Source organism: Scheffersomyces stipitis, chromosome 1 (assembly GCF_000209165.1).
Source record: "Scheffersomyces stipitis CBS 6054 chromosome 1, whole genome shotgun sequence".
Taxonomy (NCBI): Eukaryota; Fungi; Ascomycota; class Pichiomycetes; order Serinales; family Debaryomycetaceae; genus Scheffersomyces; species Scheffersomyces stipitis.
The window spans coordinates 1,277,695-1,299,825 of NC_009068.1; the positions used below are offsets into that span (position 1 = coordinate 1,277,695).

At 39.9% G+C, this 22,131-nt stretch overlaps 10 protein-coding genes across 10 annotated transcripts; 4 read left to right on the forward strand and 6 right to left on the reverse strand. All coding sequences in view use genetic code 12, as the record gives it.

Annotated features, from left to right (window-relative positions):
* Positions 1-6,055: 6,055 nt before the first annotated feature.
* On the reverse strand, positions 6,056-6,595 carry RSA3 (ribosome assembly protein; the record flags this gene model as incomplete). The annotated part of the gene is made up of 1 exon (XM_001387850.1): positions 6,056-6,595. The coding sequence occupies one exon, from the start codon at positions 6,593-6,595 to the stop codon at positions 6,056-6,058; it is 540 nt and encodes a 179-aa protein (XP_001387887.2).
* A 366-nt stretch (positions 6,596-6,961) lies between these two features.
* RPF2 (Ribosome biogenesis protein RPF2) lies at positions 6,962-8,064 on the forward strand. Its single transcript, XM_001387439.1, has 2 exons — positions 6,962-6,977; positions 7,039-8,064. The coding sequence occupies exons 1-2, from the start codon at positions 6,964-6,966 to the stop codon at positions 8,012-8,014; spliced, it is 990 nt and encodes a 329-aa protein (XP_001387476.1). The 5' UTR covers positions 6,962-6,963; the 3' UTR covers positions 8,015-8,064.
* A 294-nt stretch (positions 8,065-8,358) lies between these two features.
* On the forward strand, positions 8,359-11,902 carry NUP133 (Nuclear pore complex protein involved in poly(A)+ RNA transport, nuclear pore distribution, and possibly in the biogenesis of functional tRNA). Its single transcript, XM_001387440.1, has one exon. It carries the CDS (start codon positions 8,392-8,394, stop codon positions 11,842-11,844), a length of 3,453 nt encoding a protein of 1,150 aa, XP_001387477.2. The 5' UTR covers positions 8,359-8,391; the 3' UTR covers positions 11,845-11,902.
* A 167-nt stretch (positions 11,903-12,069) lies between these two features.
* PICST_52747 (predicted protein) lies at positions 12,070-12,486 on the reverse strand (the record flags this gene model as incomplete). The annotated part of the gene is made up of 1 exon (XM_001387851.1): positions 12,070-12,486. One exon carries the CDS (start codon positions 12,484-12,486, stop codon positions 12,070-12,072), a length of 417 nt encoding a protein of 138 aa, XP_001387888.2.
* A 444-nt stretch (positions 12,487-12,930) lies between these two features.
* On the forward strand, positions 12,931-14,400 carry PICST_28461 (predicted protein; the record flags this gene model as incomplete). Its single annotated transcript, XM_001387441.1, has 1 exon — positions 12,931-14,400. A coding segment is annotated over one exon (1,470 nt), but the record flags the coding sequence as incomplete, so codon positions are not given.
* A 145-nt stretch (positions 14,401-14,545) lies between these two features.
* Positions 14,546-15,496, reverse strand: TMP1 (Thymidylate synthase; the record flags this gene model as incomplete). The annotated part of the gene is made up of 1 exon (XM_001387852.1): positions 14,546-15,496. One exon carries the CDS (start codon positions 15,494-15,496, stop codon positions 14,546-14,548), a length of 951 nt encoding a protein of 316 aa, XP_001387889.1.
* Positions 15,497-16,031: 535 nt separating this feature from the next.
* PICST_34276 (predicted protein) lies at positions 16,032-16,706 on the reverse strand (the record flags this gene model as incomplete). Its single annotated transcript, XM_001387853.1, has 1 exon — positions 16,032-16,706. One exon carries the CDS (start codon positions 16,704-16,706, stop codon positions 16,032-16,034), a length of 675 nt encoding a protein of 224 aa, XP_001387890.1.
* A 563-nt stretch (positions 16,707-17,269) lies between these two features.
* Positions 17,270-17,623, reverse strand: TRX3 (thioredoxin; the record flags this gene model as incomplete). Its single annotated transcript, XM_001387854.1, has 1 exon — positions 17,270-17,623. The coding sequence occupies one exon, from the start codon at positions 17,621-17,623 to the stop codon at positions 17,270-17,272; it is 354 nt and encodes a 117-aa protein (XP_001387891.2).
* Positions 17,624-18,333: 710 nt separating this feature from the next.
* On the forward strand, positions 18,334-20,551 carry PUF6 (pumilio-family RNA binding domain-containing protein; the record flags this gene model as incomplete). The annotated part of the gene is made up of 2 exons (XM_001387442.1): positions 18,334-18,573; positions 18,616-20,551. The coding sequence occupies 2 exons, from the start codon at positions 18,334-18,336 to the stop codon at positions 20,413-20,415; spliced, it is 2,040 nt and encodes a 679-aa protein (XP_001387479.2). The 3' UTR covers positions 20,416-20,551.
* On the reverse strand, positions 20,541-21,761 carry PEX2 (peroxisome assembly protein (Peroxin-2); the record flags this gene model as incomplete). Its single annotated transcript, XM_001387855.1, has 2 exons — positions 20,541-20,629; positions 20,651-21,761. 2 exons carry the CDS (start codon positions 21,759-21,761, stop codon positions 20,541-20,543), a joined length of 1,200 nt encoding a protein of 399 aa, XP_001387892.2.
* Positions 21,762-22,131: the final 370 nt, after the last annotated feature.

Here is a 22,131-nt window from a genome sequence, read left to right on the forward strand (position 1 = left end):
TGCTACCCAACTGATTGGCAGCAAAAGATATATCAGGACGAGTATTTCGATTTGCCCAAAGCAATAATCCTACTCCCTTTTGATATAGCTCTTTACCCTTTGCATCCAATAATGTTTGGTTGTTTATCGGATTGTCCTCGATAAAGTGATCTTTAACAGTGGTGGATGCATTATTGTACTTCGACTTGTCTTTGATCATTGGAATATACTTTCCATATGATTCTTCAAGTTTGAATTGCTTTACAATATTTTGTAAGTATTCTGTCTGGGACATAATGTAACCGTTCTCGGTCTTATGAAATTTTACCCCAAGGTATTCCTTGATTTCTTCAAGGTACTTCATGTCGAAATGCTTTTGTAGGTCTCGTTTGAATTCTTTAAGCATCCTTTCGCTTGATGACACCATGAATAAGTCATCAACATAAACAGCAATGATGATTATGTCACCTTTGTTCTTTTTGTGGAACAATCCTGAAGCGAATGATGATTCCTCAAAACCGAAGTTTTGAATAACCTTGAGTAATGTGTGGTACCATTCGTACCCACTTTGTCGCATACCATATATTGCCTTTTTAACCAACCAGCATTTATTCTTTGGCAATTCGTATCCTTTCGGTGGACGGATGTAGATTGGCTCATTGTTCGATAATGGCGCGTTTAGATACGCAGATTCAATATCGAGCTGGTGGATAATATAATTGTTAGTGGTGGCAATAGAAACTAGTAATCTGATGGTCAATAGGTCTACAACGGGGGATGATATTTTTGATGGATCGAAATCCCGGCCGGGTTGTTGTAGAAAACCTCTAACGACACATCTGCTTTTGTATTTAACGCCTTTTATTCCTCCATCCTTAGATGTATGTACCCATCTGGTGGATATGGCTTTCCTGCCTTTCGGAATATCAACGACTTCAAAAACGTTCAATTTAATGAATTTGTCTATTTCACGATCCATGGATTCTATCCAATTTTTATCGTTGTAATCAATGTTTTCGATAACAGCATTTATAACATTGATTGGTAAATCATCCGAGTCTTCTTCAATTTGATCGATCAATGAGAATAAGCAATGTGCACCTTCGATATTTGTACATACGTCAGTTGATCTAGACTCAATCAAACTGGCCATAAGGTTGATTGTGCTTATACTCAGGAAGTCTGGTGATGTTTTCCTCTGTCTTTTATTGTCGCCCCCTTCTGTATCAGTTTTAGTTTTAGCTGATACAGAATAGACGCTGCTCTTTTGGCCCGGATGCGTCTTTGTCCTTGTTTTAAGTGTCTTACTTTCCGGAGTAAAATTGGGTGACCGCTTTAATTTAACTGATGGTTCTGGTGTGAGTCCCTCTTGCATTCTTTGACGTTTCAAAGCTCGGACGTCTCTGTTTGAAGGTGCTTGAATCATCTCTGGCTCATTCTTGATAGTTGTGCTCTCCCCTTGATTGTCAATCGGTTGAACAATGCCATGTTTCGTCTTGACGTTACCAGTGTCTTTAGACGATTTCGTATCTGAATTGAGTTCGGTAATTTCAATTGCAGCTGGGATGTGCTTATCATTTGCGTTATCGCTTTTATTGTTATGATCTTTAACAATAATTTGCTTTGAGGCAGGATTTTGAGATTCTTTTAATGTTGCAACGGGTGCATCTTCATTAATGAGTTCATATTTGGTTTCATCAGCCTTCTGCTCTCTTTGAGTAGAAGTTATGCCTGAGTCGGATTTATAGCCCAGTGGAGTATCTCTCTGGATATCCTCTCCGGATACAGGAGCTACCTGTTTATTGACTGGGGTAGGTGTTCGTACGTTTGTCCCCCCCACTAATGTGGACGAATTAATTGCAGTGCTCGTGCTCTCTCTATGAGTCTTATCTGTAGTAGTAATAGGTTTTGGATGTTCAGGATTTGTCATCCAAGGAAATTTGTTAGTAACGTTCGTGTACACTTCGGGATGTTTCTTGGCTAAGATCAGGAAAGAGGGTTGAGGATCAGTTGAACAATTATCCGTGGGCGACGGATCCCTCCTTGCTTCTGAAATACCACGGGTCATCACGGCTGATTTTTCGTGGATGCCCGCTGATGTGGAAGGTACATTTTCCTGTCGAACGGATTCAAAAGTATCATAGTCATGGGCTTCTTGATTAAGTTTAAATTGAGCAGCAGCGACTTGGGCATTCAAGGTCGCTTTAACTTCGTTCGCCTCCTGAATTTGAGAGAAATCAAGCGATTTGAAGTATGAGTTAATATGTGCCATGGAACTCATGAACTTGACATTTACTGTCTGAATAACTGGGAAGTTTTTCGTACTGACGAGGATTTTATATGTGTAGTTGTCTTCGCAGAAACCAATAAAAGTACCAAAGAATGTCATCGGGTATTGCTTATTATTTGGATTAGCTGGTGCATTGGGTAGAGGAATATGCAATTTTTTAAATTCCTCTGGCGAAGATGCTTTAACTGACACGTCCAAGCCAAATTGAATATATGTCGGTCTGTATGCATCGAGCTTATTAAAGACTTCATAAGGAGTCCTACCTTTGAGAGCCTTGTTGGGCGTATGGTTCTTAATGTACAGCACATATTCAATGATGTGGTCAAAAAGACAAAGAACCTTGTCTGTGTAATTCGGAAATTGAAGGATAATCTTGTATATATTTCGCAAGATCGTACGGTTGTGGGATTCAGCAAGTCCATTCAATTCCGGAGAGTAGCTAGCAATCTTATCTCGTTTTATGCCAAGTTTGGCAAGCAGTTCGGTGTCAGGTAGTTCTTTGGCATTGTCTGCTCTAAAATGCGCTATCCTTTCTGGAAATCTATTGTTCCATATGTGCAAGAGAAGGAGAACATCATCCATGACTTGCTTATGAGATGTAAAGATAAGTTCGGTAAATCGGGAGAAATGATCAATGAGTGTAGTGATAAAGTATTTTTTGTGGCCGATAAGGAAGGGTCCCATCGTGTCACTACTAACTCTTTCTAACCGACGTGTGGCAGGTCTTTGGGTGGTGTGGTTATGTGATGCTTGTCTAATGTTCACGGCGTGACATAGGCGACATTCTTTCACCCTACGGATACTCTCTTCCGTATCAACTACCTTAATAAATCTCATTTTGGCAAGGGATTGTAAATTTGAAATTGCCATATGACTGCATTGTAGATGGTGATAAAACCAGTCTTGGGGGCCGTGAAGTTCGGCAACTTCAGCAGGAATATTATGTATAGTGGAATATTCCTCTTCAAAAAAATGAAGTGATTCGATATTATTTTTGGCAGAAAGTTTAGAAATGAAAAGATTATTCTTTCTATTAGCAACTTTGAGCATGTGTTCACTATTGGCAATATAGGCTCCGTCGTCTGTGAGCACGGTTGTCCATCCTTGTTCAAGTAGTTGGCCAACTGATATGAGATTACAAGAGATTTCAGGGACGACCATAACGTTGGAGATAGATACCTTTGGGTCTAGATGTATGTCAAGCGTACCTTTTGCAATAGCTCGTACGGTTCTTCCGTCAGCAACACGAAATGATGTACCTTGGCCTTTAGGCTCATAGGTTATATCATGCAATAATTTTGTGGAATTAACACACGTTCTTGAACAACCTGAATCGTATAGAAATAGTACATTTGACAGCAGTGGTTCGTCACCTAAGTAAAAGATTTGACGATTTGGGTGACCACCAAACCATTAATTGTTGGCGAAGTTCTTATTTCCACTGTTCTTTTGTGATTCAGTGTAATTTTGGTTCTTTTTGTATCCATGTGTATGACTTTTCTTATTTTGAAGATGTTTATCCGACGAATTCAGAGGCATATCAATAAAATTTGAATCGGATCTCATTTTAAGAAATGTATGTCTGAGTGGAGCTGCAACCTTTGATGAATCATTTTTAAAAGCTTGGTATTGTTCATTTAGTTGTCTACCTAAAGCTTTGACATTTGATTCGTTACTGTTGTTGACATATATGAAGTAGGCAATAGCATCGCGGGAGTTTAATGTTTTTAAGAACTGGGTAATCTGACGATCGGTAACGGAAGTTATACGTACAAGATGATTCTCAATATCTGAAGTATTGGTGAGTCTTTCGATCTTTTTAAACTTCTTGATATATTCAATGATCTGTGCTGAACAATCATTACCATCGTGAGTTTCGATGTATCCGATGATTTTCTTCAATGTAACATTTCCAGCTTCGTTTTCAAAAGCTGTTGCTGTGTTTTCGCTTAGGATACTTGCTATATTTTCGGCCACTAATTTATAGAAGTATACCTTATTGGCTGTACTATGACCGTCAAGAAAAACCGTGTCTGTTGAGGTTGATTTGAGGTTAAAGTCATTCAATACGATCTCCTTTAATGGCGGAATCCGAGTGTAGACGCGTTTGAGTGTGGTCTTATACTTGGCTATAGTCTCAGGGCTTGTATCCAATTCTGGCAACTTTTGAAGTTGGTCTTCATATTTATCAATTAGTCTCCATACCGACCTTCTAATTTCTTCTTTAGAATTCGAAGTACTATATCCCTTACCTCTTTCAAGGGTCTCGGATATAGGAGTGTTAATATTTTCCAGCAGGTCTTCGTCAGAATCCAGCGATGACTCCGAATCTGATTGGGACTCTGATCCATTACCAGCATTTGTAGCATCAGCCTTTTCCTTACCCTTTGGTTCCTTGTTTGGAACTTCTCCGAGATTAAGCTTGTTAATTAAGTTCGTAAGGTTTTTGTTTACCTCATTGAACCTTTCGTCGATTTCGTTGAATTTTTTATCAAACTCACCCTTCAGGACAGGGACTAATGATTCATCAGTCAAGGCCTTGGGTTCAGTTGGAGATTGACAATCAACGAATTCATTTTCGAACTTGTCGTAAACTTCAGCAGCTAAAGTGGAGGACATTTTTGGGTTGGCTTAAAAATGGTTGCAATTTTGACTTCTAATCTGACGGGAAACCTGTATATGGGTAGGCCGGTTTTCCTTTTGGACTTAGAAATGGATTAATGGATATGGAGTTATATTAATCACTGAAGAACTATTTAAAATCTGTTTAAACTAGAGGGAATCCTCTGGGCTTTATATATTCTTCATCCTCATCTCATCTCTGTAGTTTGTTGCGTTATTCAACAAAAGAAATGTAGAATTTCTGTTTCGGATATTTATCGGATCCAATCCGAGGTTGGTCACCTCGGAAACCATTATTAGAGATCCTGTATCTTATTTTCCATCACTTTAGACTCCTAAGCTTCAGAAGTAAGTAGGAGCACTGCCTGTAGTTAATTATAACTATTGATCTTTATATTTAAAACTATCAGCTGCTAGCCTTCTGCCACGTTGTGGCGATGTGCTCCTGGACTCAGCCGTAGCGGGATAGCCGTGAGAGAATAGCCGCGGTGTATCCGTGGGAACAAGAGCCATAAGGACGGCTGTTTAAGAGAGTGCAATTAGAGCATTGGTAGCGTAGTATGAAGTATGGCATGGTACAATACGAGGCATGATTATGAGGCTAATTGTGAGGCAGCTGAGAGCCATAAAAAAAGACGTAGCGGTTTAGATCTGTATTGAGCTTGTATAGTGCCTTTCGGTGTGAGAAGATGTATTCAGAAAGTAGTTCATATATAGCCGAATGTGTACCATAGAAAGAGAGTACAAGAAATAGTTGAAGCCTATAATTGACACGGTTGTGCCCATTTGCTGCTCTTTCTCCGAAGCTACTTTTCAGCAGCTCTACGGCAAACTGTTAAAACGAGGCTTCGACCGTTCAGCTGTGTCAAAGCATCCAAGGCTTCACACAACAGATATTATTAGAAGTACCCGCAAGCGTAACCTTTTCTGTTAGGGCACTAGGGAGCGCCAGTAGGGGGGCTCTTTCCGAAGACACTCTCAAACTGTTATACTTTCACTCAAATTAACCCACATGATTTGCACGTTTTACTCTCAGTATACGCTAGGTATAGCAAAGCGAGAAATTCCTGAATCTACATGTTTCAGGACCTATAACATATCGTCGATGCTTGTCTATGCAATATTCATTACTCTATTATACAAATAACTATGTGCTACAACTCTCTACTTGAGGATGGAGTTCAACGTATCCACATCGAACATGTTACTTCCAGACTGCAATGCCTTGGCCAACGTCACCAAAGACTTATCCGTGAAATCCGGTTTCTTTCTCAACTCGTCTAAGTCGTTGCCGAACTCGCCAGCCATCAATTTCAAATACTCATTGTTGAGCTCCTTTCTGTCTTTTGTCAAAGCCTGTTGAATCTGTTCGGCGTTGGCTATAGTCTTCGGATTTGTAGTCAAGTTGCTCAAAGGTGTAGATGTGAGTTTAATATGCTGAAGATCTTTGGTTTGTTCGAGACTCAACTTCTCAGGAACAAGTTTCCCATTCAGCCCTTGTTCTGTGTCAGACTCTATATCAATTTCTTCTATGTTTATGTTTTCCTTGGGAAGCTCATCTTCAGCCTCTTCTATGTGATTTTGAGTCAGTTGTTCTTGTTCAGAGTCAGAAGACGACGAGTCGGAGTCTGACGAAAAGTCCTCTGTTCTTCTCTTCTTTCTCCTTCTGTTGTTCTTCTTCGCTCCAGCTGTCGGTGGTGCCATTATATCCTATTGTTGAATCAAATCTTCTCATATTGAATTCAGATGAGCTGAAAAATTAACTGTTCCTAACGTTTTTTCACGGAAAAATGCTTATATGCCGGACTCTGATCTTGCTGATCAATGATAGTACATTTTTGCCGAGAAATGGTTGTATAGTGTAGTGGTTATCACTTTCGGTTTTGATCCGGACAACCCCGGTTCGAATCCGGGTACGACCTTTTTTTAAGTTAGTATTTTTATCGCATCTTATACTCACGTGATCGATCTATTTTTTTCTTATGATGAGCTTGGGGGATTTTTCATTAATCTGTAATAAAGTTATTTAACAGTTGTTTCTAGTTTGTAACTATTTTTCAACAGCATTCACAATGATTAGAACTATGTAAGTATCTATTCACGTCTTCTAATCTGTCACTTCAATTTTACTAACATCTTTTCAATAGAAAACCGAAGAACGCTCGTTCCAAAAGAGCTCTCGCTAAGAAAGAAGCTAAGCTTGTAGAGAACACGAAGTCTGCCTTGTTTGTACCAGGCTCGACCGGAAACAAATTCTTGCATGATGCAATGTGTGATTTGATGGCCTTGAAAAAGCCTGATGCAAAGAAGTTCTCCAAGAAGAACGAAATCAGACCATTTGAAGATGCTGCTGAGTTGGAATTCTTTGCTGAAAAAAATGATACTTCGCTCATGGTATTCTCGACTCACAACAAAAAGAGACCAAACACCTTAATATTTACCCGTTTCTTCAACCACAAAGTATACGATATGATTGAGTTGTCGATCCAGAACAACCCCAAGTTGTTACAAGACTTCAAGAAGTTGACCTTCACTATTGGCTTGAAGCCCATGTTCGTGTTTAATGGCCCAGCCTTTGACAACCACCCTGTATTCATGCATTTGAAGTCTTTGTTCTTGGATTTCTACAGAGGAGAAGAAACTGATTTGCAAGATGTAGCTGGCTTGCAACATATCATTGCCTTGTCAGTGGGCGAAATCGAAGACCTCAACGAAACCAAAAACTTACCATTATTGCATTTCAGAGTGTACAAATTGAAGACTTATAAATCTGGCCAGAAGGTGCCTCGTGTTGAGGTTGACGAGATAGGTCCAAGATTCGACTTCAAGATTGGCAGAAGACAGACTCCTGCTCCAGAAGTTGAGAAGGAATCTCTCATGAAACCTAAGCAACTCGTAGCCAAGGAAAAGAAGAACGTTTCCACTGACTTCATGGGTGATAAGGTGGCACAAATCCACGTCGGTAAGCAAGACTTGGGCAAGTTGCAGACCAGAAAGATGAAGGGATTGAAGTCTAAGTATGACCAGGACAGTGATTTCGATAACGAAAGTGAAGATTTCGCTGAAGGTGTCGAAAGTGACATCGAATATGATGCTCCTCAGCCAAAGAAGCAAAAGGTGTAGATTTAGTTTCATCATTGTATATTAAGAATAGCATATAGACATTGACATTGAAAGTTGACGTGTAGAAAGAAAACAACAACATAAAATAAAGTGAAAAGTTATATGACAGATTGCGATAATTTTTGAATTAGCCCTATGGATTTCTACTTCTTATTCTGTTAATGCTTGATCTTCTATGGTCCTCTCCTCCAACGTATGGGTTAGCATCGTTGCATTTTGCAACTAGATTTTTCAATGAGATACATCACGTGACTATTTCCAAATCCTTCACTGAGCAAAACAATAATAACTGAAATATTTCGAAAATTGATATCTTTCTGAAACCTTTTCACCCACTCACTTTTAAATTTCGAGAGTCCATTGATAGCAGCTCCGACATGTCTTTGAACGGTGGTATATTCCGAGCCCGTAAGCGTCCCAATACGGCTGTTTCGGTGTCGGAAGTTTCTACCACTACTATCTCCACCTCTAGTGGGTTCCCTTCTACAAAATCGGCACGAGAGTTGACCAAAAACACGAAGTACTGTGTTTCCAAGCTTCCTGCAGTTCCATCTGTGTTAGAGCCGACTTCTTCTAGTTCTTCGGAGGTGTTTAATGCTTATTCTGATCATGAATCTAACTACTCTCTTGTAGTTAATGAGAAGACGATCAATGTATGGAGCTATAAATCCACAGATCCTGCTCCTCTTGCCATCCAATTCCCCGTGGAATCACTTGAAAATGAGCTATCGCTATTGCCGTTGGCCATTTTGACCAAGCCGTCAAGCGGAACGAGCCAAGATCCTGGTTTGGCGATTTTATACTCTTCCACAGGTAGAATAAAGTTTTATGAAAGCGTACAACATGCTCCCGCATTGGGTCTTATCAACGACAAGTCGCTTGAATTGACAATCCCAATCAATAGCAAGAAGGGAGAATACATTACTTTGGCCGAAAACGTTGAACCAGCAGGTATCATCGTAGCTACGTCATGGAAGAGATGTGTCTTAATTTCGTTACGAGACTTCAAGAGTAAACCGCATTTGTCGAGCGTGGAATTGTTAGGTCCAAACAGCTCACCTAGATTATTTCTTTCATCTGTATTGTTTGGAAATTCTTCGGGAGCTTCTGAGGACGAAATAGTGAGCATCAAGTCAGGTAAGATAACCAACCATGGTATGACTCAGGAAATTGTCATTCAAGATTCGGCTGGAAATTTCGATTATTTCACCTACCAGATGTTGTCTGCAAACGGTTCGCCTTATATCGACAAAAAGAAGTCGTTTAGATACAATTTGGTATCGGCTGTAGAGAACAGTGTAGATGGATTCTTACCAGGGGCGTCATTGAACTGCAAGTTCTTGGACTTGTGGCCCCTCTTACTGCAAGAAAACATATATCTTTGCTTATGTGACGTTGATGAATTCAACAGCAATAGTGGATCGAAGAACTTGATGCTCTTGACTATCAAGATAGATGCTACGGGAGTATTGCTTTATGGAACTCACAAATTGATGAGATATGAGCCTCAGCAGATAGCTTCCTCTACCAACAAACCCAAATTGTTTCTTCCAAGTCCGGGAAATACTGCTTTTGTCACTATTGACAATTCAATAATACTCACAGATATAGATACGTCTTACATTCAAAGTCCAACTACATTTTCATACTACAAACCCAGATGGGAAGATGTGATAAGATTGAAGTCCTCGGTGGAAACAATTGGATTTGGCTACGAAAACAAGTCTGCAGACAACTCTAATAAATCCAACCCAGCACTTATCATTATAACCAAGAACTTTGGAGTCTTGAGAATAGAGAGATTTTCAGAAGAAGATGATAAATCAGAAAGCAAGGATCCTACAGATCCACTTTCCATCGTGAAGTCACATATTGAGCAGGCTATCTTCTACGCGAAGTCTCCTGAAATTGAATTCGACATCTATAGAGAAGTTCCTCAGAGTGTCGTATTGCTAGCAATTGAAAGTGTCGTCACCGAAATTATCAACTCGACGTCACCATATCTACCAGCTTTTTTGCCTTCTATTTCAGAGATGTTGTTACAGAAGTCAAAATTATACCAAGAGTTGATTACTTTTTCCAACAGGAACTTCACAGGTATCAGTTCCAAAATAATACCCAAAATAGTGGAATTTTTGGAAAAGGTAGAGGCAGCATTAAACTTGTGGTTGTACATTGATGAGCAACAAGATCCGGAATTGAGGAAGGTATTGGAGGCTGTAGTTTTAGAATCCAATACTATCTCCTTGTCAGAAAACGATGAAGTTTTGAGAACCTTCTTCAGTAAAGGTGTACAGAATATAAACCCTGTTTTCACAAACTTAACTGAACGTTTGGTTGATAACGGAAACTCAACTTCAAACATTGTCGATCTCATTGTTAAAGTTTTGTATAATGGTGTCTACCAAATCGAGGCCAAGTACTTGTTGAACCATCTGGAATATCCAGTAATAAAGTCGTGGATTTATGACACTGACTTAGTTGTCAGAATTGAAGATATTTTTACCAGTGAATATTGCAAGGATGTCATATTAACTCAGCAACGTCAAGCCAACCTTATCAAGTTTGTGGAAGTCTTATACTATTTTGTCACAATTGCAATCAGATACATGCAACGTTATGATCAACATAGTGAGAGTCTCAGTGATTACTCGAAATGGTACAAATCTAGAAGACATGCCTGGATAAATGTTCTCTTGAAGAATGCATTGGTAGATGATGCTCTTTCTGTAGCAGAGAGCTACAGAGACTTTTCGTCTGTGGCATTTATCTTGGATACCGAAAAAGAAAAGGGAGATAATGAAGAGGACATCAATTCCAAGTATGGATACTATTTCGATACATACGGTTATGAATTCGCCTCTAGTTTGTATGACTACTATTTGAAGAATGATAAAATTCAACCACTTTTGTTGGGATTCACAAACTACAAGAACTATCTCGACCAGTATTTGGAAAAGGGAACCATCAAGACATCATCAGTAGCATGGATACGCTATTTGTTGGATCTGGAATTTTCCAAGGCTTCTGATTCTCTCACTAGGGCTGCTACCCACAAAGTAGATGAGAATATTGAAAATAGAGAATTCAAGTATTCTCTTGCAAAGCTTGCTACAATTGCAGCAAGCAACGGTTCTGGCAATTCCAGAGCCACTCAGGAAAAACTTCAGCTAGCAGAAAACAACTTGATTGCAATTAGAAGTCAAAGAGCACTCTTCAAGGCTTTGGTTGGCGAAGAGCAATTCAAGGTTCTTACTTACGACTTCGCCAAGCGCTTTTATACAAACGCATCTGTGGAAAACGAAACCAAAGATAGGATTCTCGAAGGCTCTTTCACACAATTAGTGGAAAACAGGCCTATCTCGAACTCAGACTTGATCAACTGGTTGACGTTATTGAAGCCATCGGCACTTGACAACAATAATTTCACTCTTGCACTCAAGGTTGCTTCTGTCGAAGTAAATGAATCGAGATACCAGTACCTTATCAAATTGATTTGGCTAAGGTTGTTAGTTATTGGTGACGACTGGAGTCTGTTGCACAAGGACTTGATATCCAGCTCCGATTCTCAATCGAAGCAGAAGATAAGAAAAACTGTATTGTTCCATACTCTTGTAGAAATTGGCTTGGATGCCAAATTAGTTGAACAAATGCATACCTTGTTGAGGAAAGGTCAGATTGATGATGAGATCGAAGATGATATTAATGTCAGAGAACATACTAGCTTGTTGTTGGCAAAATTAACTGATTACCGCGAGGAATACAATTTCCAATCGTGGGTTGAATCCGTACAACAGGAAGTGAAGAACTCGTCAAATCATCAATATTAAAAGTTGTATATTACAGAATTAGATTACGTTAATAAACTGGCATTTCATTACTTATTTTACATTTTCATCACACTAGTGTGCTTTAGTAGTAGTGTAGCATATCTCAATAGTATGTTACAACACTGTGCATAGTGTAGCAGTAGTACAGGTAATAAAGCATATATTACTGTTGCAAAATAAACACTGTGGGTAGTGTTTACTGATATGGTACATTGAGTTGTGTTCTCATTCGTTGCCTGACTCCAGGAATAGTTGGACTTGAGATCCTTCGGTGCTTGCTCTGTCATCGGACGCTATTCCGGCTGCTATTTGTGAACTTCCTTCTTCGTTGTCTTCAGTAGTCTCGTCGTCTCTGTCTAGTTTTATTCTGACAAGAGGTTCTGGAAACGGAGTGTCAGTTGTATAGTCTTTGTCGGAATATTTCATCAATCCAATTGACGCCAACGAAATCGACTTTATCACATTCTGCCAGTTGGCAAGAATCAACGCCACGCCCTCTGCTCCGCCCTTCATGGTCTCTAGGTTGTTTCCTATGGATTCCAAATATGAGGCTAGTTCGCCTGTTAGTTCTCGAAACTCCTGCAATCGAGCTAGATCTGCTTTTTTTTCTGCTATTTTCTGGTGATAGATATTCTTCAGCATCGTGATCAAGTATAAGGAATAGGCGAGAATGTGAAGATATGAGTAGTTGTATGGGATAATGTAGTTGTGAGGAAAGTTACACGTCTAGTGTCATATATATATATAAATGGATCCAAATGAGAATATGATAATGTTTTCTATTGATTCGACAACCAATTGGCTCCGTCTATACCCCTGTATTCAAAGTTGAAAATGGCAACCCCTTAGAATTTGTATACGAAGAAGAAAAGATTTACCACGGTAAAAGTAAATAAAAGTATTTCATTCTGTGTATTTTGTACTGCGCGAGTCGCATTTCAAAGCCCAAATCGAAAATATGATAACAAAATCTCGATCTGATATCACGTGACATCTCTCTGTTTGTTTATGTTTATGTTCAAGTATTTTCAACCTTCAAGCAACTTCAGTTCTTCACTTTCTTTATCTATATCCATCAAGAAAAGAATGGCGCGAAAGTCTATAGACTTTTCGCAGTCCTTGCTCAAATTCCAGGCTGCGCGGCGATCTGGAGTTTCTACTACGGAATCCGCATCTACAGACAAAGCGCCAATATCAGAAACATCTAGTAATTCAACATCAACAAATTCAACAAATTCAACAAATCCAAAATTGACACCAAATCCAACGATATATTCAATATCGACTAAACCACCAAATCACAACAGGGCTAAATTGACGAGCACTGTAGATTTACTCAATGCATTTAGTCCCAGATCTACTGCTTCCCCAGAAGTTGAAGATATCGAGTCTCTCAAAACAAAGTATGCCATTCAGAACCGGTCGCTTGCCAAATCGAACTCAGCACTCACATCTAAAGTGTCGGACTTAGAGTCCCGTGTTAGTGAGCTCATAAACGAGAACATGAGCTTACGGAAGAATCGTTCAGCGAAAGACTTGGAGTCTAAGAAACTATTGCAAGAGAGTCTTGATATGATAGAAGATAAAGTCTTGCTAAAGTTCAACGAAATATTACAATTCTTGAAAATAGTACGAAATATTGAGAATCTTCCTGAGAACCCAAACTTGGATGTGTTGACCGATTTGAGCAGACCATTGACATCGACACCTCTAGAGAGAGAGACCTTTATTTCAACCCCGGAATTAGATTTGACCTTCCTGTCCCGAACAAACAACGTAAACAGTGTAAACAAAACTGCGGAGACGAACTTGGTGAGAGACACTGACATGAGTCCAAATTTAACTGCCAACCAAACTTTTGCAGAACAGTCAGTAACTGATTTCGGCCATAACATTAACAATCATAACATCTCCACTATTCTTGAGGCCAGAGAGCTGGATATCTCTATGGAAGCAGATCCGGAAAAACAAAGCTTGATGGTAGAATCTAATCTGGAAATACCGAAGGACACAAAACAAAAGAAGTCTAACGCACCTTCAAGATCCAGATCCAAACCAAAGATTGACACTTTACGCGGCAATGAACGCAAAAACGAGCATTCATTAATCGTAGAAGATCAAAGATCCAGAGAAATATCAAAAATTGACATTCCTCGCGATAACGAAGAAAAACATGAGAATTTGTTAAACGGTGAAGAGCCAAGAAGATCGAGTCGTAGTAAAAAAGCTGTGAACTACACTCCTCTCCCAATCAGTGCTAAGATGAGAAGAGAGTCTGTCAAGATGATGGACGCTGTAGGAGAAAATGTCTTGATCAACTATGTAGTTCCTAAAATTAAAAAGGAAGACGAAACAAAGGAAAGAAAGAGAAAAATTCTGTCGACAAAAACACCAGAACCTGATGTTAAGACAAAAAGGCGACCACTAGCCAATATTACTAATGTCTCACGTCAACTGGCAAGGTCCGATAAGGAAAAGATTGTTAAATCCAACGAAATTGCAGAATCAGACTTGTCTGTATTTGACTTCGAAGACGACAAACCACGGCCGACAAATGTATACGGTCGCAGAACTGTTCGCGGAAGAAGGCATACGTTGCTCATGTAGAATTTACATTAGTTATGAATTATTGGTTGGTTATAATATACATTTATTGGTTATAATATACAAACAGAAGTTCAGGAGGTAAAGATTAAGAACATTAGACACTCATTTTCATCTTGATGGGAGGATAAGGCTCGTAGCCAACGATCTCAAAGTCTTCGAACCTAAAGTCGTCTATGGATGTGATTTTGTCCTTTCTTTCTTCTTTTATCAACAACTTAGGGAAGTCCTTAGGGGTTCTCGTTAACTGTTCCTTGATTGCATCTATGTGGTCCAAGTATACATGAGCATCACCCAAAGTGTGTATGAACTCACCGCAGTCCATATCAACAATATGGGCAATCATCTTCGTCAAAAGAGCATAAGAAGCGATGTTGAACGGAACACCCAAGCCCATGTCACATGATCTTTGATACAACAAACAGCTCAACTTGGGTCTGGTTTCTGCTTTAGCCTGTTTACTAGTGTTAGATTCTGGATTGGTAGAAGGAAAGCTGACGAAGAATTGACAGAAAACGTGACATGGAGGAAGAGCCATTTTGGCAAAGTCTGGTGGGTTCCAGGCTGACATTATGATTCTTCTGTCGTAGGGGTTTGTCTTCAACTTTTTGATGACATCAGCAAGTTGGTCGTAGCCTTGGCCAGTGTAGTCGGCATCGCAGTCTTTGTACTCTGCTCCAAAGTGTCTCCATTGGAATCCATACACGGGACCCAAGTCGCCTTCTCTTCTATGAGTCAACCCCAAGTTGTCCAAGAACTCACGGGATCCATTGCCTTCCCAGATCTTGACGCCTTTTTCACTGAGCAACTTGGCATCCGTAGATCCGGCTACAAACCACAAGAGCTCATGGATGATCCCACGCGAAAACACCTTTTTGGTGGTGAGAAGTGGGAAGGTATCGTTGGACAAATCGAATCTTAACTGTGGAGGTGCGAAAAGTGATTTGGTGCCTGTTCCAGTTCGATCGGGACGGAACTCTCCTTCGTTGATGATCTTTTCACAGAGATCGAGATACGCCTGTTCGGCAGTATTTGGCAAGACAGTCATTGTAGAAGTATTGTGGTGGTGTAAATTCGTGGATGAAAAGAACAATGATAAATATTTGTAAATAAAATCATACGGAGACTCGCGCGCGTTTTGAAAAAAAATCGCGTTCATGTCACTTGTACTTTTGTCACTTTTGTGGAGTTGAGAAAGTAATGAGAATGAGTCAATGGACCGCGAAATAGACTAGTGACAAAGCAAGTATGTTTGTATGCTAATGTTGTCTATATGAAGAGTCGAAACCTTGTATTGTCGTATTTGAAGATTTTTGAGTTGTATATGGTTGATTTCTCTCTTCTCAGTGCTTTGTCAAACGACTATTGATCCTTCCTCAGTGCTACCAGCACAAAAGTCACAATGCTCGTCAGTTACGTGAGATCGTTGTATCAGGAGTATTCAGATCATCATATATAAAACTTCATACTTGTTTTCTCCCGTTTGTATTTTTTGTAGAAATGCCTATATTCAACTTTTTCGCAACAATTCTTCATTTTTCGCAACTCTCGCTTTATTTATTACTATACAATTGACATTATCCCTATATTATCTGAAACCACGAGAAATACTTGAACCACTTAGGCTCCACTAAAACACACCTGGACTCAGCAATCTTGAGCGGCTTCTCGCCCTTCTTAAAAGGCAAAGTCTCCAAGCTTCCCTCAATGACTACTTTTCTACGTTTGTGTTCTACGACTTTGGCCCGCAATACAACTGTGCTGCCTGGAGGAGCCTGGTTCTTGAAATCAATAGATAACGATGCCGTTACTCCCTTCTTGGAAGGCAACAACGGAAATCCAGCCGAACATAGTCCTTCATCAAGAATAGTGGACACTACACCATTGTGGATCTGTCCGTCCTGACTGACCAACTTATCTCCTAGATGGTAGAAACTGGTGATTTCGCCTGCTTCCTCATTTAAGAACACAATCGGATCGATCTCGAACAAGTTGGGCCCAAAAAGGAGTCCTGTCCCTACGTAATTCTTGTGATGTTGATCGGGAAAAGCATGACTTGAATTATACTGGACGTTTTTCGGATCAGCAACCAAATTCTTGTAGTCTTCTGTCTGTTCTATTTGCTCTACTACTGCCTCATTAATATGTAAAATCTTCTTGTCTCTGAGATTACCTTTTCTCCAGCCGACAGGAAAAGCAGCAACACCAACTGCTAGTGCCAATAATGGAGTGCTGGTTCTTACAATTCGTTTGAACATTTTGTAGGATGTAAAATATATAAGAGTAAAGAAGCATTTACTGGGTTAAGGATTGATTTTTGTGAAAGTCATAGTGACCCTCGGAATATTGATAGTCACTTGACCAACCGGAATTAGCAATACCATGCAGGATCTATATCTTCAGGGTAGACCTAGATCTAATTGCAAGAGGTGTTACTTATGACGAGTCTGGGAGATAGGATTTTTAAATAGCTCCCAGAAAGCGACATATGTGTCATGTATGACTTACTTATTAACTTCTCTTTTTATTCTCGAGAAAGAACAGATTATCCAAGTAAAAAATCCAAGGAAAATCGCTATATAAAGGTCTGAATGTGTCCCAGATTTCCACCGATCAGATCAGATGTGATATACCATAATATCATATATTAGAAGAAATGGTCATAGCAAGAAGGTATTGGAAGATATTGTACATAGAGAGTATCTGCGTGAATCGTAATCTATACTTCTGTATATATGTAGCTGTTTTTTTAGTGTTGAAGTGAAGCTAGTTAGATTAGCTGACTAATGAACCTATTCACTTTTCCAACATTACTAGCGGTCTATCTGGAGGCCACATCGACACCCGAATGTTGCAGGATCAATTGGACTATCTTAGGAGGGTTTGCTCCGATAACTGTGTCGACCTTTGCGCCGTTCTTGAAGTAGATAATAGTAGGCATGGAAGAAATGCCGTATTCCGTAGAGACATCTTGGGCTTGATCGACATCGACCCTGCCAAACTGTACTTCTGGGACTCTTTCAGCCAACAATTCAAAGATAGGCTCGAGGGCTTTACAAGGACCACACCAAGTAGCGTAGAAGTCGATAACAGTAAGCTTTTCACCCAGAGCAATGAACTTATTGAACTGGGCCAAGTCGGGAATTTCTTGGATTTTAGATGGAGCAGAGGACATGGTTCTGGATAAAAGGGTGTTTCTAGAAGGACTCAAAAGACTGGTTCTGGCAAACAGACGAACACCTAACACACGCAACATAATCAAATATAAGAAGAACGTTGCAAGATCAAATAATTCTATACACATTTCGGGGTTAGAGTAGGTGAACAAGTTCTACTGTGGCTTGTCGTGGGCCAACCATCATAGAATTGATCAGGTGTGCAAGGCTCAAACGGTGGAGTTTGCAGCCGCCAAGTAGTCCTAAGTTGTGGTGATAAGAGCAGAAAGAGATGGACGGTACCGAGGAGAAGAGACAAGTCCGAAGTAAACAATTAGTGGTGGTTTGAAGAAAGTACTTATGAGAAAGGGTGGAATGGATTATTGTTTTAAATGGTGTTGGTGAAATAAGTAGTGATAAATACTAAGATTGTACTCCCCTGAAGTTTCCAAAGAAACTGGAAAAGGTTACCAGATCATTGTTTTATACTATATACAACAAATATTTCCTTTAATTTACCCAGCATAAATATCCTTCAATGAACCTGTCCAGGGAGTCATTTTGCAATCAAATATATAGGGTAGCTCTTAGCACATGTGACCGTACATCACATGCACAACATCACATGTCTCAAGTGAAATAAATTTTGCGATGCTCTGCACTCTTTTCACAGCCAAAGATGATTTTTCACTAATAGTCTTTTTCATCTTTCAAGCATTATCTGTCAGCCATGGTGTCCAAGACTAAAACCGTTAAACGTGCAGCCCCTAAGGAGCTTGCCAAGAGTCACAAGAAGGCCAAAATTGCAGAAAAGCTCCCATCTCCACCTACTGAGTCTGAATCTGAGGACTTGGAATCGTCAGGAAACGACATCTCTGATTCCTCAGAAGATGAGCTAGACGAAATGGACAAGGACAGCGAAGATTCTGAAGACGAATTGGACAACTTAGATGAAGAAGATGACATAGAAGTTGAGAAGAAGGAAATTGAAAAGGATGATGATGAAGAAGAGGAAGAAGAAGACGATGATGATGACAATGAAGACGGCCCAGTGGATCCTAATAAGAAGTCTTCCAAGGAACAACACGCCGAACAACGTAAGTTGTTGGCTGAACGTAAATTACAAAGAAAGTCTGGTAACGAAGTGCAGCAGATCAAGAGTTTATGGGAAAGACTTCGTGTGAACAAGCCTACACCTCCAAAGGAAGTCCGTGACAAGTTGTGTAATGAGATTTGGGAATTATCGAAGGATGTTATTCTCGATTTGGTTATGAAGCACGATGCCTCTAGAGTTGTCCAAACCCTTGTCAAGTACTCTTCGAAAGAAAGAAGAGATGCTGTGGTCAATGCCTTGAAAGGTAACTACTATACATTGGCTACTTCTTCGTATGGTAAATATCTCTTGGTCAAGCTTTTGCATTATGGGTCCAAGGAGGCAAGAGCTGTTATTGTCAATGAATTGCATGGAAAGTTGCGTAAGTTGATGAGACACAAGGAAGGTGCCTATGTAGTAGAAGATTTATTTGTGTTGTACTCTTCTGCCGAACAGAGACAGCAGATGATCAGAGAGTTCTGGGGTGCAGAGTATGCCGTGTTCAAGGAGTCGGGCAAGGGAAAGACTGTTTTGGAAGTTACAAAAGAATCCACCGAAAAGAAGCAGCTTATTACCTCCAATTTGATCGGTACAATCAAGGCATCTGTAGAAAAGGGCTCTACCGGTTTCCAGATCTTACATGCTGCCATGAGAGAATACGTTTCTATCTTGGAAGACGACATTGAAGTCAACGACTCTGCCATTAGAGACTTCATCGACTTGTTAAACGAACAATTTGCTGAATTGGTACATACACAAGAAGGTGCTGATGTTGCTTCTACTTTGATTGCTCTTGCCAACGCTAAGGAACGTAAGTTGATCATCAGATCGTTGAAATCTCACACTAACGAATTAATCAAGAACGAGTACGGTAACCTTGTGTTGATCACCTTGTTCTCCACTGTAGACGATACTGTGTTGCTTCACAAGTCGTTCAGTGCAGAGATCTTTACTCCTGAATTACTTCCAGAATTGATCAAGGATAAGTTTTCCAGAAGACCACTCTTGTACTTATTGAAGGGATTGGATGGAAAATACTTCAACCCGCTCGTTCAGAAGCAGATAAAGAAATACGTAGAATTAGCATACAAGAAGACTTCCAAAAAACCACAGGAGCAAAGAAGAGCTGAATTGCAAGTCAAGGCGTTGCCTTTACTCTATACTGGTGTCTTATCAACTGTAAACCACGAAAACCCAGACAAGACGATCGAAAAATTGTTGTCGGTGAATATTGCTGCTCAGTTTGTCACGGAGTTGATCTTGACCAATACTGAAAGCGAGGAGGTTAACACTAAATTAAGAGGAGAATTGGTAGATGCCATCTTCGACAGAACTGCCCAAGGTGACATCTTGGAAGATTTTCATTTGGTCAACAAAGTTCCATTCATCTCGAGAACTTTAAAGGCTTTGATCCAAGCCAACGAGTTCAAGTTCAACAACGAATCCAAGAAGTTGGAATCGGTCAAGGAAGCTGTAAAGATTCCAGGCATTGGAGCTGAGTTTGCTAGCAGATTCGCTACCGAAGTGTTGGACTCTGGCAAACTTTTGGACTGGACCACTGGTCAAGGAGCCTTTGTCATCGTATCCGTGTTTGAGGTTTTACAAATACTGAAGGACTCCAAATTCAAGGACCTTTCCAAGGAATTGAAGAAAATCAAGAAGGACCTCTCTAAGAACAAGGACAACAAGGGTGCCCAATTATTGTTGGCTCTTCTCTGATTTAAATTGTAGTTTAAATCAGATTCGACGCTATTGCATTGCATTTCTTACATTCTTACATTTCTAGTTCTACATTCTTATTCTAGATCATTTGTACATTAAATAGATATAATTAATAACAATAGTTACATGTCCATGGCTTCGTCTTCGTCAAAGTCTTCCTCTTCGCTGTACTCATCCTGGTCGCTGCCATCTTCGTCACCGTCGTCTGGCTCTATATCAGGGAAGAATCTACTGCTTAGAGATTGAGTTTTAACCAAAGCAGATCCAATCTCCTCCTCCTCTTCTTCGTCTATGGCCTCCAATTCATATAATATCGCATCTGTATCTACCTCATTAGTGCCATCCTCAGAAGTTCCGTATTCTCTGAACCATTCCAATTTCAGTCCACAACGGAGACAAGGAAGCTCTTCTCCCGATGCCTTTATAGCATTGAATCTCGTAGATATACAGACATAGCAATAAATATGTCCACAATTGGTTACATATGGGTTGGTGATGTTACCGGAAGTAGTGAACGACTTCATCCCAGAAGCAGCAGCCTGGTTATTGTTATCATGACAAATTGCGCATTGTGATAATGGCAAATTCGTGTATGGAGATATTATGGTTGTTTTCTCCTGACTTTTCGATGTGCTGAGAGCCTGTCTGGCCATTTTACGAAGCTTATTCAACTGGAGCAAAGGTAAGAGGAACACTAAGAATTCGGTCATGACGTTCCAGACCAACTGCCTATTCTGGAACTCGAAATTAACGTTACTCCCGTTGAATCTCAACAAATCAGACGCTATAGGAGTCATGGTTATTCTGAGAGCACGATGGATGAGTGAAGGATATTTTCCATTAACTAGAAAAAGCATGAAGTTGATGAGGTTAAGCGTCTTGAACCCATTATCGACACTGCTAATAAGCGCTGTTCGGTTACGGTAGACGTAACTTTTCACCCTGTTGAACAAAGCAAACGAGTATGGCTCGGATCTGTCGTTGTCATCAAGAGAATACAAGTACGACTGGAGCTTACTGTAAAGATAGTCTCCCACAAGAAGGGCTAGAAGTAGCGATCTTTTGGAAACACCAATAAGTTTGTTGGTCTTTGAATCGGTAAGCTTCAAGTTCTGTAGCGCCAAGCCGTATGAAGAGCCTGATTTCCACACCGTGAGCTTGAATACAAGTACATTTAGAAGAAGCGACCAGAGCTCAGGATTCTGACTATATGAGAATCTGCTATTTGTATGAAGTTGGAAAATAGATGCTAGTTGTTCCTTGAGCAACGACAACAACTCGGAATCCAAAATATGGGCGTCGAGCTGTGATACTCTGGGCGAAGGATACGATATGGGGATCATTGAATGGCTTTGAAGGATAAATAGTGAGTATTATGAAGAATTAGATTAGGTGAACAATTTTAATATTAGATGAAATTTAAGATTAATTGCTCTACTGAACACGAAGGACACTATCGGCTACTATTATTTCATGAGTCCCTCCGAAAAAGCACTTTCAGTACGATATCAATAGAGTTACAGACTGAAATGTAGTTTTTCACAAAGAAAGAAGTGATGGAAAAGTGAAAGTATGGAGTGCATTTTTCCCCACACAGAAACCGAGGATGTGCACGACGGAAGCGGACTACAACAGTATTTCGCAACCACTCTTCAAGGTAGGAAATTACAGTTCTCAATATATGATATGCCACTCAAACCTAAGCCGACTATT